The 12,758-nt window shown below is 44.7% G+C and overlaps 1 protein-coding gene across 3 annotated transcripts in view; it reads right to left on the bottom strand.

The window, feature by feature from the left end:
- The window catches only part of RABEPK (Rab9 effector protein with kelch motifs), a 53,737-nt gene that overhangs the window by 34,651 nt on the left and 6,328 nt on the right, over window positions 1–12,758 (bottom strand). For all 3 annotated transcript variants that reach the window (XM_069748489.1, XM_069748490.1, XM_069748491.1), the window contains exons 2-6: window positions 11,664–11,732; window positions 10,134–10,291; window positions 8,834–8,986; window positions 7,357–7,518; window positions 6,784–6,933 (exon numbers count right to left, since the gene is read on the bottom strand). In XM_069748489.1, the coding sequence (XP_069604590.1) occupies window positions 6,784–6,933; window positions 7,357–7,518; window positions 8,834–8,986; window positions 10,134–10,291; window positions 11,664–11,716 (676 nt within the window). In that variant the 5' untranslated portion in view covers window positions 11,717–11,732. The remainder of the gene's footprint in view (window positions 1–6,783; window positions 6,934–7,356; window positions 7,519–8,833; window positions 8,987–10,133; window positions 10,292–11,663; window positions 11,733–12,758) is intronic.

Genomic DNA, 12,758 nt, shown 5'->3' with positions numbered 1-12,758 from the left:
AGTGCAGCGGTGCGGAGCAGCAGGTCCGGAGTCGGCAGCGATGACCAGGAGGCGGCAGAAAGACGCTGGCACGAGCGATGCAGGAGCCAGCCAAGATGGCTCCGATGCTAGGGAGGATGCCGAGAAGGAGAACGCCGCATGTCAGCGGCGCATGGAGGTGGCCGTAAAGCTGCAGCAGTATGCCAGAGTGGAGGCTGCTGAGGAGGCAGAACCAGGATCTGGAGCTGGAGCTGACCAGGAGGAGGAGGAAGCAAGCAAGGCTGAGCAGCATGAGGTACAGAGGGGGAAGGAGAGAGGCAGCATGGCTGGGGCTAGTGGGGGACCTGAAGCCATATCACAGGGAGAGGAGCCGACTCTTAGAGATGTTATCACACTGATCTCTTCATGTCAGCAATCCCTGAACTCCTTGGCCCAGCAGATGCAGGAAGTTAAAGGGGACACTGCACAGATTAATGCGGCTCTGCAGAAAATGGACAAACTTATAGGAGTGGTGGAGGAGAGGGTGAGCACGGCAGAAGATCACATAGTTAAGCTACAAAAAGCTGAAAAGAAGTTTGCCCAAGCAATAGCCGAGCTCGCTGCTAAAAATGAGGATCTGGAAAATAGATCCAGAAGAAATAATATACGTATAGTGGGGCTGCCTGAAAAGACTGAGGGGAGAAATCCCACTGAGTTTGTTGAAAACTGGCTGTTGGAGAAGATTGGGAGCACAGTGTTGACAAAAGTTTTTGCTGTTGAACGGGCTCATAGGGTCCCGCCGCAGCCCCCTGCCCCAGGAGCAAATCCCCGTACCATGCTTGCTAAAATACTCAATTACAGAGACAGAGACATTATCCTCAGAAAGGCTAGAGAGATGGAGGATCTGACGGCTGGAGGTCAAAAAAAAAAAATAAAAAAAAAAAAATCGCCATTTATCCGGATTATTCCGCTGCGGTTCAGAAACAGCGGATGAAGTTTACTGGAGTCAAGCGGCGACTGAGGGAGCTGGGAGTGCAGTACTCAGTGATGTTTCCCGCCAAGCTGAGACTTGTGGCTTTTAATAATACCCACTTTTTCCTGACACCAGAGGACGCTACCCAGTGGCTTGATACTCATGAGAAAAAACTTAAGGGAATGGGCGACTGACATTTCGGCGAGATCCAGTTGGGATTTGTTTTCTCTGTCGATGGAGGAGAGTTCTGCGCTCGTTAGCAATGGTTAAAGAGTTGAGCAACTGTTGGGGGTTTTGCTGGGCCATATTGAAGGAATGGCCGGAGGGGACAGTACCAACTACTAAGTACGGGGGAGGAGGGTTATGCTGGGTACTGTGAACTGGTTTGGTACTTTTTCTATATGTTAATATAAGTTGAAATGTTAAGATACAATAAAGTGAAAGTTGGGGGGGAAATTGTGATTGCTATGGCAGCGGGACACGAGTGGAGAGGGTTAAAGTAAGGGAGAGTGTTCGCAGTGGGCAGTGGAGCCCCACTCTTGCTGAGAGGAAGAATGCGTTACAATGGGGGGTTAGGGGGGTAAGTTGGGAGGGGGCAGGGGGGGTTGGAGGGTTGGGGCAGCTCATACTTGGGAAATTGGATACTTTAAGAAATGATGAGCCACATGATGGGAGATTGTATTAAAATATTGAGTTGGAATGTGAGAGGTCTGGCGGATAAAACACGGCGGGCGGCAAGTCTGCAGTATGTCCGAGAACAGAAGGTCTCAATGATATGTCTGCTGGAGACACATTTAGTGCGGGAGAGGGTGAACGTATTGAATAGGCGCTGGATACAGAGGGCGTATCATTCTACTTTCTCGACGTACTCTAGGGGTGTGTCTGTGTTAATACCTGCGGGGGTGCAGTATGAGGAGGTAGCGGTAAAAGAGGATGTGGATGGTCAGTATGTGGTGGTGACATGTAAAATAAATGGAGTGTTGATGTGTATAGCGGCAATGTATATTCCGCCCCCATACTCAAGTAAGAAGATAAGAGAGGTGCTGGAGAGGGTAGAGCGTTGGGGAACGTTACCATCTCTAATTATTGGTGATCTTAATAATATCTGTGATGACTTTTGGGATAAAAACAAAAATCCCCAGAATAGAACAGGGGGACATATCACTACGTTTGGGACCTATGTCCGGGAAGTAGGTATGATTGATTTATGGAGAGTTAGACATATTGGGGAAAGGACGTACTCATGCTACTCGCCAGCTCATGGTACTTTGTCTAGGATTGACTTGGCGCTGGGTAACTGTTTACTGGACACGATGGTAAGGGACGTGAGATATTTACCTAGGGCTCTTTCAGACCATAGTCCAGTTGAGGTGGAATTTCGGCCGGTGGGGACACGGATCGGGAGCAGGAAGGAATGGAAGATTCACCCTAATTGGCTACACAGTATGGACTTGGAAAAGATAAAGAAGGAGTTGGTGGAATTTTTTGAGATTAACGAGGGAAGTGTAGATGTTCTTACAGTGTGGGAAGCCATGAAGGCGTACTTGAGGGGACTGCTGTTCAGGGATATTAGCAGGTGTAAGAGGAAATCAAGAGAGACAGAGAGGTTGGCGGTTGATGGGCTGAGGATAGCCGAGGATGAGATGGTAATAGCGGGTACTCCGGAAGCTGGGAGGAGGCTAAAAGGCAGCTCAGAGTCAGTTGGAGGAGGTATTGCTCGGTAAGGCTGAAAGGAAGAGGGAATTCATGAATCTGGCTTTTTACCAGGAGGGCGAATCTGTGGGTCATTTGCTATCGATGGTGGCTTCTGCCCAGAGAAACACTTCCTTTGTTCATTCTTTGGTATTAGGGAGCGGTGTGGCTGTCTCTGAGACTTCAGAGATTTTGGACATTTTTGCGGATTTTTATGCGGACTTATATTCCTCTCAGGTAGATGGGTTGGTGGAGGACACGGTGGCGTTCCTTGAGGAATTGGAGCTCCCAAGGCTGAGTGACATAGATAGAGAAGATTTGGAAGCTCCCATCACGGAGGAGGAGTTGGGTCGGGCACGGCACTGCAGTCTATGGCTAATGGGAAGGCACCTGGCGTAGATGGATTTCCTGCTGAAATTTATAAAAACTTTGGGGAAGTGCTGATCCCTAAATTAAGGGTACTTCTGGAGGAGGCTAGGAGTGGCGGTCGTCTACCGGCATCTATGCGGGAGGCCATAATAGTGGTGATTCCTAAGGAGGAGAAGGACCCAACACAGCCGGATTTTTATCGGCCAATCTCCTTGCTTACTACAGACGTTAAACTTCTGGCTAAGGTGTTGGCGATGAGGTTGACAAGTGTTATTTCCGGCCTGGTGCACTCAGACCAGTCCGGCTTTATGCCTGATCGGTCCACTGCGATCAACTTACGAAGGCTGTATATGAATTTGCAACTCAGATCCGACAACTGTGGCCAGAGAGTTATTGCATCTTTAGACGCCCATAAGGCATTTGATAGTGTGGAGTGGGGATATCTCTGGCAGGTGCTCCGGAGTATGGGGTTTGGACCGCAGTTCATATCCTGGATTCAACTAATGTACACGATGCCGATGGCTAGGGTTAGGGTAAATGGGGAGTTATCACGGACCATACAACTGGCTAGAGGGACGAGACAGGGGTGTCCGCTCTCTCCTCTTTTGTTTGCTCTGGCTGTGGAACCACTGGCTGCTAAGCTTCGACGGTCTGATGAGGTGACTGGGTTTAAATATGGGATGATTGAAGAAAGGGTGGCGTTGTATGCGGATGACATTCTGCTATTTCTGGCTGACCCGGGTATGTCCTTGGAGGGAGCCATTGGGATTATTGAGCGTTTCGGATCGGTGTCGGGACTTAGGATAAACTGGAGTAAGTCTGTCTTGTTTAAGGTGGATGATGTTGGTGGGGAGTCACTGGAGGATGGGCGACTGGAGGTGACTAGCCAATTTAAGTACCTTGGAATATGGGTATCTATGCCTGTTACTGACTATATACATAGAAATCTGACTCCAATCTTAGGTGTTCTTAAAGCGAAAGCGGATGCTTGGCTTAAACTGCATTTATCTGTGGTAGGTAGGGTGAATCTTATTAAAATGATTTTGATGCCAAAAATACTGTATATTCTTCATAATGCGCCAGTTTGGATATCACGTGGGAGATTTAGACAGATTAACTCTCTGTTCAGGAATTTGATATGGGGGAGACAGCATCCGCGTATCAAACTGGAGACACTTCAGCGACCCAAGGAAGATGGGGGATTGGCATTGCCTAACCCTGAAATATATTTTCTTGCAGCCCAGAGTCAACATCTAAAAGGCTGGGCGCATGAAGGGTCATCTGGGGCGGTACAGCGGCTGATGGAAGTGGTGACAAAAAGAAGGCCAGTGGTACAATGTTTGGAGGATGGATCCCTGGGGGCTCTGGGGAAATTATACCCGACTGTGTTGTTGATACGCAGGCTGTGGGGTAGGCTGAGACATATACGGGGGGTCACGGATTTGACTAGATTCTCACCGCTATGGCATAACAGCAACTTACAGGAGTTTGAGGCACTGGGGGTACTGACAGAATGGCAAGTCAAAGGGATTCAATACGTGTATCAAATAATTTAGCGAGGTGAATTGAAATCATTTTCCCAATTACAGGCGGAATTTGGTCTTGGGACTGTGGGGGAATTTCAGTATTTGCGGATGAGGCATGCTTTTGGAGCTCAGAGTAGAAACGGAGGTATTGGAATTCAGAGGGATATAGTATTGGAGTATGTGTGTAATGAAGGGACTACTGGGGGAGTCATATCTACTTTGTATAAAGATCTGTTGCACACTTTCCTATTGGGGTTTCCAGTAATGGCGAGAGCTAAGTGGGAGAGGGATCTGGGTCCAATGGAGAATGAGACTTGGGAGTCGGTACTAGAATTGGTCCCACGATTGTCACTGAGCGAACCGTATAGACTGTCACAGCTCTATGTGATACACAGGGTTTATAAGTCTCCGATGGTGCTATATAAGGCTGGTTTGCGTGATGATTCTGAATGCCCGAGGTGTAAAACTGCAGATGCTGATATACTCCATATGATGTGGACGTGTCCGAGACTGGCTGCTTTTTGGGTGGTAGTTTTGAGTCGTATGGAAGGTGCGTATGGATGCACGGTGCCAAGGGATCCTATAGTGTGCTTGTTGGGATGTGTGGATGAGATTGGAGTGGATAACAACCTAAAGATAGCTATTGCCAGATTGTTATACATGGCTAGGAAGGTAATAGCTCGAAATTGGATTAGGGAAGAACCGCCGTCAAGAGGAGAGTTCCTCCAGTATGTGAAGCAGGGCCTGACACTGGAAAAGGGGTTTTATAAAAAAAGAGGGAAAATCGAAATGTTCAATAAAATGTGGTCTCCGTGGATTGCTATGGGATAGGGGTATTATAGAGGGAGAGTTAATTAAGGTTCCTAATTAATGGTAATGTTAAATGTGGCTTATATTATTGGCTGAGGGATTAGATAGTATATTGGTCTAATGATGGAAGTGCTAAGCAAGGTGAGCTGCTTTGTTGGGTGGGGTTGGGGGGTGGTGGGATTGAAGGGGAATGTTTGAAGGGGGAGAAAAAAGCTTTGTATTGAAAATGAGAATGTAACATGTCATTTATCTTGTTATTCTTAATAAAAATTTATTTGAATAAAAAAAAAAAAGTACCCTTAGCGGCCGCCGTTAAAAGGCGTATCGGCGGTCGCTAAGGGGTTAAGAAAGAGGTTACTCTAATAGATTACAATTAGTGATGAGTGAATGTGCTCAGATGAGGTGTTATCTGGTTATGCTCGGGTACTAACAGAGTGTCTTTGAAAAATATGTTTGAGCCCCAGTGGCTGCATGTCTCATGGATGTTAGCCAGCCGCAACACATGCAGGGATTTTCTAACAAACGGGCAAACCCTGCATGTGTTGGAGACATGCAGCTGTCGGGACTCAAACATATTTTTCGAGCATGCCGAAGACACTCGGTTAGCACCTGAGCATGGCGGATAATACTTTAACTGAGCATGTCCGCTCATCACTAATTACAATATTAAAATTGGAGGCTTTATTAATTGCAATTCCCGTAATGTTGTCTATATCATAATTTGAGCCAACTACATTAAAACTTAAGTAGGCTTCACTAGTAGAAAGTTGAATCTCGGAACATTTTAACCATTTCTTGTTTCACCAGTTCACATCGTGCGACATCACATGCGTTTAAGCATTTTGTAACTTACCATGAGCGCTACGCCAATTTCTTCAGACTATATGATATTGAAGCGGTAACCAATTAAGATCTATGGATCTATGGATCTATAACCTCGGCACCTGTTATCCAGAGGGATGAATGAGCAATGATATCGTGTTCCACTATTGATTAGTACAGGCCATATTCTTTTTGAAATTCCAATTTTTCTGTTAAACTATATTGCATGTTTTTTCTTTTATGCTTTTTCTGTTCATCTATATCTATGCTGTTATAGCCAATCTGTGTTTTTAGCATGTGACCCTAATGGATGCCTCTACTGGTCAAGTCTCTGTATATAGGTCTTCTGGGATCCACTTTCATGTAGCTCAGACAAAGAACGCCTGCGAGAGTTCGTAACGCGTTGCCTTTCACTAGCGTGGATTTATGTTTTAAACTTTGTAAATAAATTTTTGGAATTTTATGAGCTGGAACCTTCTTCCCTTTTTTCCTGCAAGTACGCCTGTTGTCACACGGTTTCCTTGCTCCCCCACACCTAGGACCAACAAGGTGACCTGGTTTCCAACACCTCTTTTCCCAGCATGTCTACAATAACAGGTTCCCTTTAACATTATACATAGGTGTTGATCCTACCTGTGTCAATGCAGAACATATCGTTAAAAAACGAGCTGCCTGCCATCCCACCATGGATGAATAGCTTGGATCCTACAGAAGTAATAACGTGCCCGTGACGTGGCTTAGGGGGATCACCAGATGTTGCCGGCTGCGTCCATGTCAGGCTGGCTAGGAAAAAAGAATTATGCGATGAGTATATGAATTTCATGCATCTTAGGATCAAACTAATATTTACGATATACCTCTGGTTATGCAGGAACATGATTATTTTTCATGAGCTCGTACTCTAATAGTTTTTTTCTAAGTCTTTTGTATTACTGATTATGTTCTCAATAGCAGCACAGACCAGCAACAGTCCATATTGTCTCCTAGGCTTTTTATCTCCACCCTACTGGATGTCATGTGAGTTTACACCGCTGCAGACGGATACCTAAAGCATGGCGCTGACCGGTATGTGCTGTTATTTAGCTAAAAATTACTAATACAAGAGGTTTAAACAAATGATTATATTATAGGATCTTGCATTTTTGTCATTTTTCTGCATACCTATAGGTCCACGTTTAATCCCATAAAAGTAATATTACGTCTTACTTGTATCAAACACATGGAGTTTGTCATCTGCGGCAGGTTCTGCACCTTTCTCTCCCCCTCCAAAAACAAAGAATTTGTCCCCAATGGCAGAAGAGGAGGTATGAAATGTCCTTGGGGAAGGGCAAGGTCCAAATACTTCTGGGGTTTTCCATGAGCATTTTTCTGAAGAATAGAGAAGATAATTATCATGTTCACTTAAATGTCAATTTTTTTCTGTCTATAGCAAGTGCTGGAGGTCATCAGCAAAATATCGCTCTGCTCCATGCAATGAGCAAACACATTACATTGAAGTCAACCATCTATGTCATGAGTATAGGGCCTACTGACTTTCCCTTCCCCTACCCAGTTGCTGTAACTCCAAAATTACGGAAACAGAGTAGCTCACACAACACTATTTATGCAACTGTCATCCAATGCTTCAGTTACAGCAATCCTGGCCACCCCTGGCTGCTATGTATCATAATAATAAAAACAAAAAAAAAAATACGTGTGTGTGTGTGTGTGTGTATACACACACACATATTATATATATATACACACATTATATATAGACACACACTATATATATATATATATATATATATATATATATATATATATATATATAGAGACACACACTATACATACATACATATATATATATATATATATATATATATATATATATATATATATATATATACACACATACACATATGTATATAGGCAATCTAAGCAGCTTTCATAACATCATGAAGCTCTAGTGAAGAAAGGCCGGCTGTCAGACATGGTCAGACTCCCCACAGAGAAGATAAACATGCTTTATTATCATATTCACCTTCTTCATCTCCGTATACATAGCGCTGAACTAGCGCTGTGTATATGGATCAGGAAGCACTTACCCTGCTTCCTCCTCCGAACCCAGTAGACACGTGATGTGATCACTGGGTCCTAGGAAACCCATATAGAAGGCATACATTTTCCTGTAGAAGGGGGATAATATACCAGCCCTAATTATAATAAAAAAAGTCATCCAAAACAATTATATAAATATTACATAAAACAAACAAGTAAAAATAGTAAAAAGTAAAATGCATACATTAAGAAAAAAAAAAAAAAAAAAAAAAAAAGGTGGTTCGGATATGTGGTTCCCTCTATAACAAAAAAGTCTTTTAAGACTTTATGTGGCGCAAAATCAATAAAATAAAAATAAATAGTAAAGATTAAAAAGAATAAAAAGCATTAAAAAAAAAAAGAGACACTACCAGTCTAAATCATTGTTTCTAACCCCGTCCCGATAAAATATATCCAATATATAAAGATAATTTCTACGAAAACGAGAGCGCAATTTAGAACATTTCAAGCAGTTCTTTGTGGTCAGAAAAAACCAAACAAAATCTGAAAAATGAGACACGTACTGTAGATGGTATTTTTCTTTCCTTTGTCCCCCTATTTTGGAGGCAGGCTAAGGCAGGACACGTCTGTACAAGATACATACCGGGGATTATTACTTGAGTGCTGTTTCTGTTCTCTGCCTGTTCAGCGCCACCAAACACCCAGATTCTAGTGGGATCACTGGTACATGTGAAGCACGCGTGTTCATAGCGTGGCAACAAGTCCTTCCAGTCTGCGTTATCCCATTCATAAGTGTCTAAAGAAACAAAGAAAGGGAAATCGCGTTCGACTGATAGCGGAAACACGAGCATAATATGTCGGAGTGATGGATGGAGGAAAGCATCAAGTTATTATTTCCTAACTGTTCCTTTATATCGTGTTTTAGGTAAGGCTACTTTCACACTAGCGTCGGAGTCTCCCCGTCGCAATGCGTCGGGCCGAGATTCCGACACTAGCGTTTGATGCGCTGCACAACGGGTGCAGCGGATGCATTTCTCCGGCGCATCCGCTGCCCCATTGTAAGGTGCGGGGAGGTGGGGGCGGAGTTCCGGCCACGCATGCGCGGTCGGAAAAAGCGGTCCGTCGGCAGCAAAAAACGTTACATTTAACGTTTTTTGCTCCCGGCGGTCCGCCACAACACGGCGCAACCGTCGCATAATGGTTGCGACGTGTGGCAATGCGTCGCTAATGTTAATCTATGGGGCAAAAATGCATCCTGCAGACAACTTTGCAGGATGCGTTTTTTGCCATAAACGACGCATTGCAAAAAACGCTAGTGTGAAAGTAGCCTAATGTGACCATCTCTGCTGCACTCATGACAACACATGTTGTCCAGTTATATATATTAATCCAAACATTGCATGTGTCCAGTTACATATATTAATCCAAACATACCTGCTGCTATTCGCTTTAGGTGTGAATGGAGACTAGATCCACACGATATCTCTAGAAGAATAAAACAGTGCAGGAAGTTCTGCCATGGGGACAATGAGTTTGAGGAACTGCACAGATCAAACATTCTGTGCCTCTTTAAAGGGATATTCTCAAGTTTGGAAGTTATTTCCTATCTGTGGGATTCCCAATCGTTGGTGATCCAACCACTGATCCCGAGAATCGGAGCTGTGAAGCGTCCCTTGTGAAAGGGGGTCCACCATGAGCACCTCCGCTCCATTTATTGTTACTGGGACCACCGCAGATAAGTGAGCGCTGCGCTCGGCTGGTGGTCCCATAAGAATGAATAGAGCAGCAGTGCGCATGATTGACCAATGATCTGTTCATGAAACCTATAGAGATAGATTGGGGTCCCAGCAGTCAGACCCCCGGCGATTGGTAAATCTTCAAGTGTAAAACATGATACAAAACTGAATTATGTGCCAGTGACTAACCAGCAGCCATTGCTTTACCTAGATTTATAATGTGTACGTCAGAGTAGCAGCGCCCGGGATCTGCCCCTCCAATAATGACCACTTTTCCCTTCCCTCGGACATCAGGGGCAGGTACATAAAGACACGTGTGACCGACACGCGGGCTCGGAGCTTCTCCGTTAGGAGCAAAAGCGTACCTGTGGAGAAAGATCCAATAACGAGGAGATTTGGGACACATCAGACACATATTAAAAAGGTTCGAAGGGAAAATAGAAGTTACAGTAAGTCAGCCAAGGGGGCAAATTGGGAGAAACAGTTTCCCTGTATCCCATGAACCCTTTAGGAAAAGCAAAGGACACAGCTCACCTGAACCCTACATATTCCGCCTCATGTATGGGAAGGATATTACATGGACAAGTCTCATCTCATCAGCCAAAAACATATTGTGCCTTAGACCTAAATGATCTAATATGTCCCTCCTATAAATGCTGCCATTACATAGGGCAGAATATTTAAAGGGAATCTGTCAGAAGGTTTTTGCTATGTAATCTGAGAGCACCATGATATAGAGCAATAGAGCCCGATTCCAGTGATGTGTCACTTATTAGGCTGTGTGCTTTAGTTTCAGTACAATCTGTGTTTAATCCGCTGAAGATTATCACTGCAAGACTAGGTATCTTGTGCAAAGCAGTCCAGCTAATTTGTGTAACCCCATCCCCACCACCGATTGGCAGATTCATGTGCATAGTGGCAGCAGTCTGCCAATCAGTGGTGTGGGCGGGGTTATACAACACTCAGCATTCTGAGCACTGCCACAACTACAGCAGAGAAAACAGTGATTTTATCAAAACTACCCAGAACTTTTTTATTTTATCGTTCATGGAGCTGTGACACGGCTATTTTTTTCCAAGTTGACCTGTTGTTTTTTTAATCGATACCATTTTGGGGGGGTACATGTGAGGCTCTGATCGTTTTTTACTGTATTTTTTTTTAGGGTGAAGTGTGGAGGCCATACAATTCTATTCTTTTAATTTTTTTTTTTTTTCAGTATTTAATGTGTGATTACAATCATTTTATATTTTGGTAAATTGGACTTTTTGAGACACGACGATACCAAAGATGTTTATTTTTTTTTTTATTTAAAATTAGGAAAAAATTGAGACGGTTAGGGGGATTTATTTTTTTGCATTTTTTTTAGGATTCTTTTAAATTTTTTTTTTTCTTCTTACCTACATTACTTTAGAGCCCTTGATCATTCAATTGCTTACACTACATACAGCAATACTGTATTATACTATATGGTATAGGGAAATTGCAGTTTTCTGATGGAGCTCTGTTTGCAGCTGAGCTTCGTTGGAGGACTAAGACAGCAGGCACAGGGGCTTTCATCAGACCCCCGGGTGCCATCGGTGAGCTATGATAGTGTTATTAAGTTGCCGCCATCAGAGATTAACACCCAACCCATGACCTGATACCACATCCATATCTGTAAGCAATCACTGCAGCTTTCCAGCATCATCTCCCGTCATTGGGAAAATGAAATCTGTGATGAAATCGGCACATACTCACCACATGGATTCTTTAGGTTCATCTTCTGGCTCTAAAACACCCAAAATTTCCATAGTCGTCAATCACAGCCTAGTAGTGAAACAAATAGGAGGGTTACTATTCATCGCCTGTAATAGACTATACTAGTGTGTGTTCTATACGGCTCTGTTCACATGTCCGTTCAGGAGTAACACTGGTGTGTTCCATTGTAGTAACTGATCTATGGAATTCATGTCCAAAACCGGCCCCTTTGCTACTAATGCAAAAGGAATATGCAAACACAGAGGACAATACCACAATAAACTAATATTCAGATTGTAATATTGTATATCGATTATCTCAGATATGTATATGCAGGATTAAGCCGACCAAAAAGTGTAAAACATGTATTGGAAAATTTACTTTATTTAAAAAGTTCCAAATAATGGTGGAAGGCGGGTTAACAAAAGAAAAGAGGCCGCACAGCCAATAATAGAAACATTATCAAAGGGTAATATTATGCCCAACCGTGACGCATGTGGGTTTGTGGACTCACTGGGCCAGGCCTACCAGCTGTTCACTGGAGGTGGAGACAGACTGGGCTGCAGGTAGCCGCCAGGTACCCCTCCTGGGCAGAGCCCGGTACTGCAGCTGCTGACCCCAGGGGTCAGGTATGCGGACACCGATTTCGGGATTAGTTCAGACATGCAGGTCTAGGATACTGGATCAGGGTTTGGCCACTCATGGACGGGGAAATAATGTCCAGGCCCTGGCCGCTCCGGGACCAGGGGACAATGTCCAGGCCCTGGCCGCTCCGGGACCAGGGGACAATGTCCAGGCCCTGACCGCTCCGGGACCAGGGGACAATGTCCAGGCCCTGACCGCTCCGGGACCAGGGGACAATGTCCAGGCCCTGACCGCTCCGGGACCAGGGGACAATGTCCAGGCCCTGACCGCTCCGGGACCAGGGGACAATGTCCAGGCCCTGACCGCTCCGGGACCAGGGGACAATGTTCAGGCCCTGACCGCTCCGGGACCAGGGGACAATGTTCAGGCCCTGACCGCTCCGGGACCAGGGGATAATGTTCAGGTCCTGACCGCTCCGGGACCAGGGGATAATGTTCAGGTCCTGACCGC

This window comes from Ranitomeya imitator, chromosome 2 (assembly GCF_032444005.1).
Source record: "Ranitomeya imitator isolate aRanImi1 chromosome 2, aRanImi1.pri, whole genome shotgun sequence".
Classification (NCBI taxonomy): Eukaryota; Metazoa; Chordata; class Amphibia; order Anura; family Dendrobatidae; genus Ranitomeya; species Ranitomeya imitator.
This window is presented reverse-complemented; position numbering and strand designations above follow the sequence as displayed.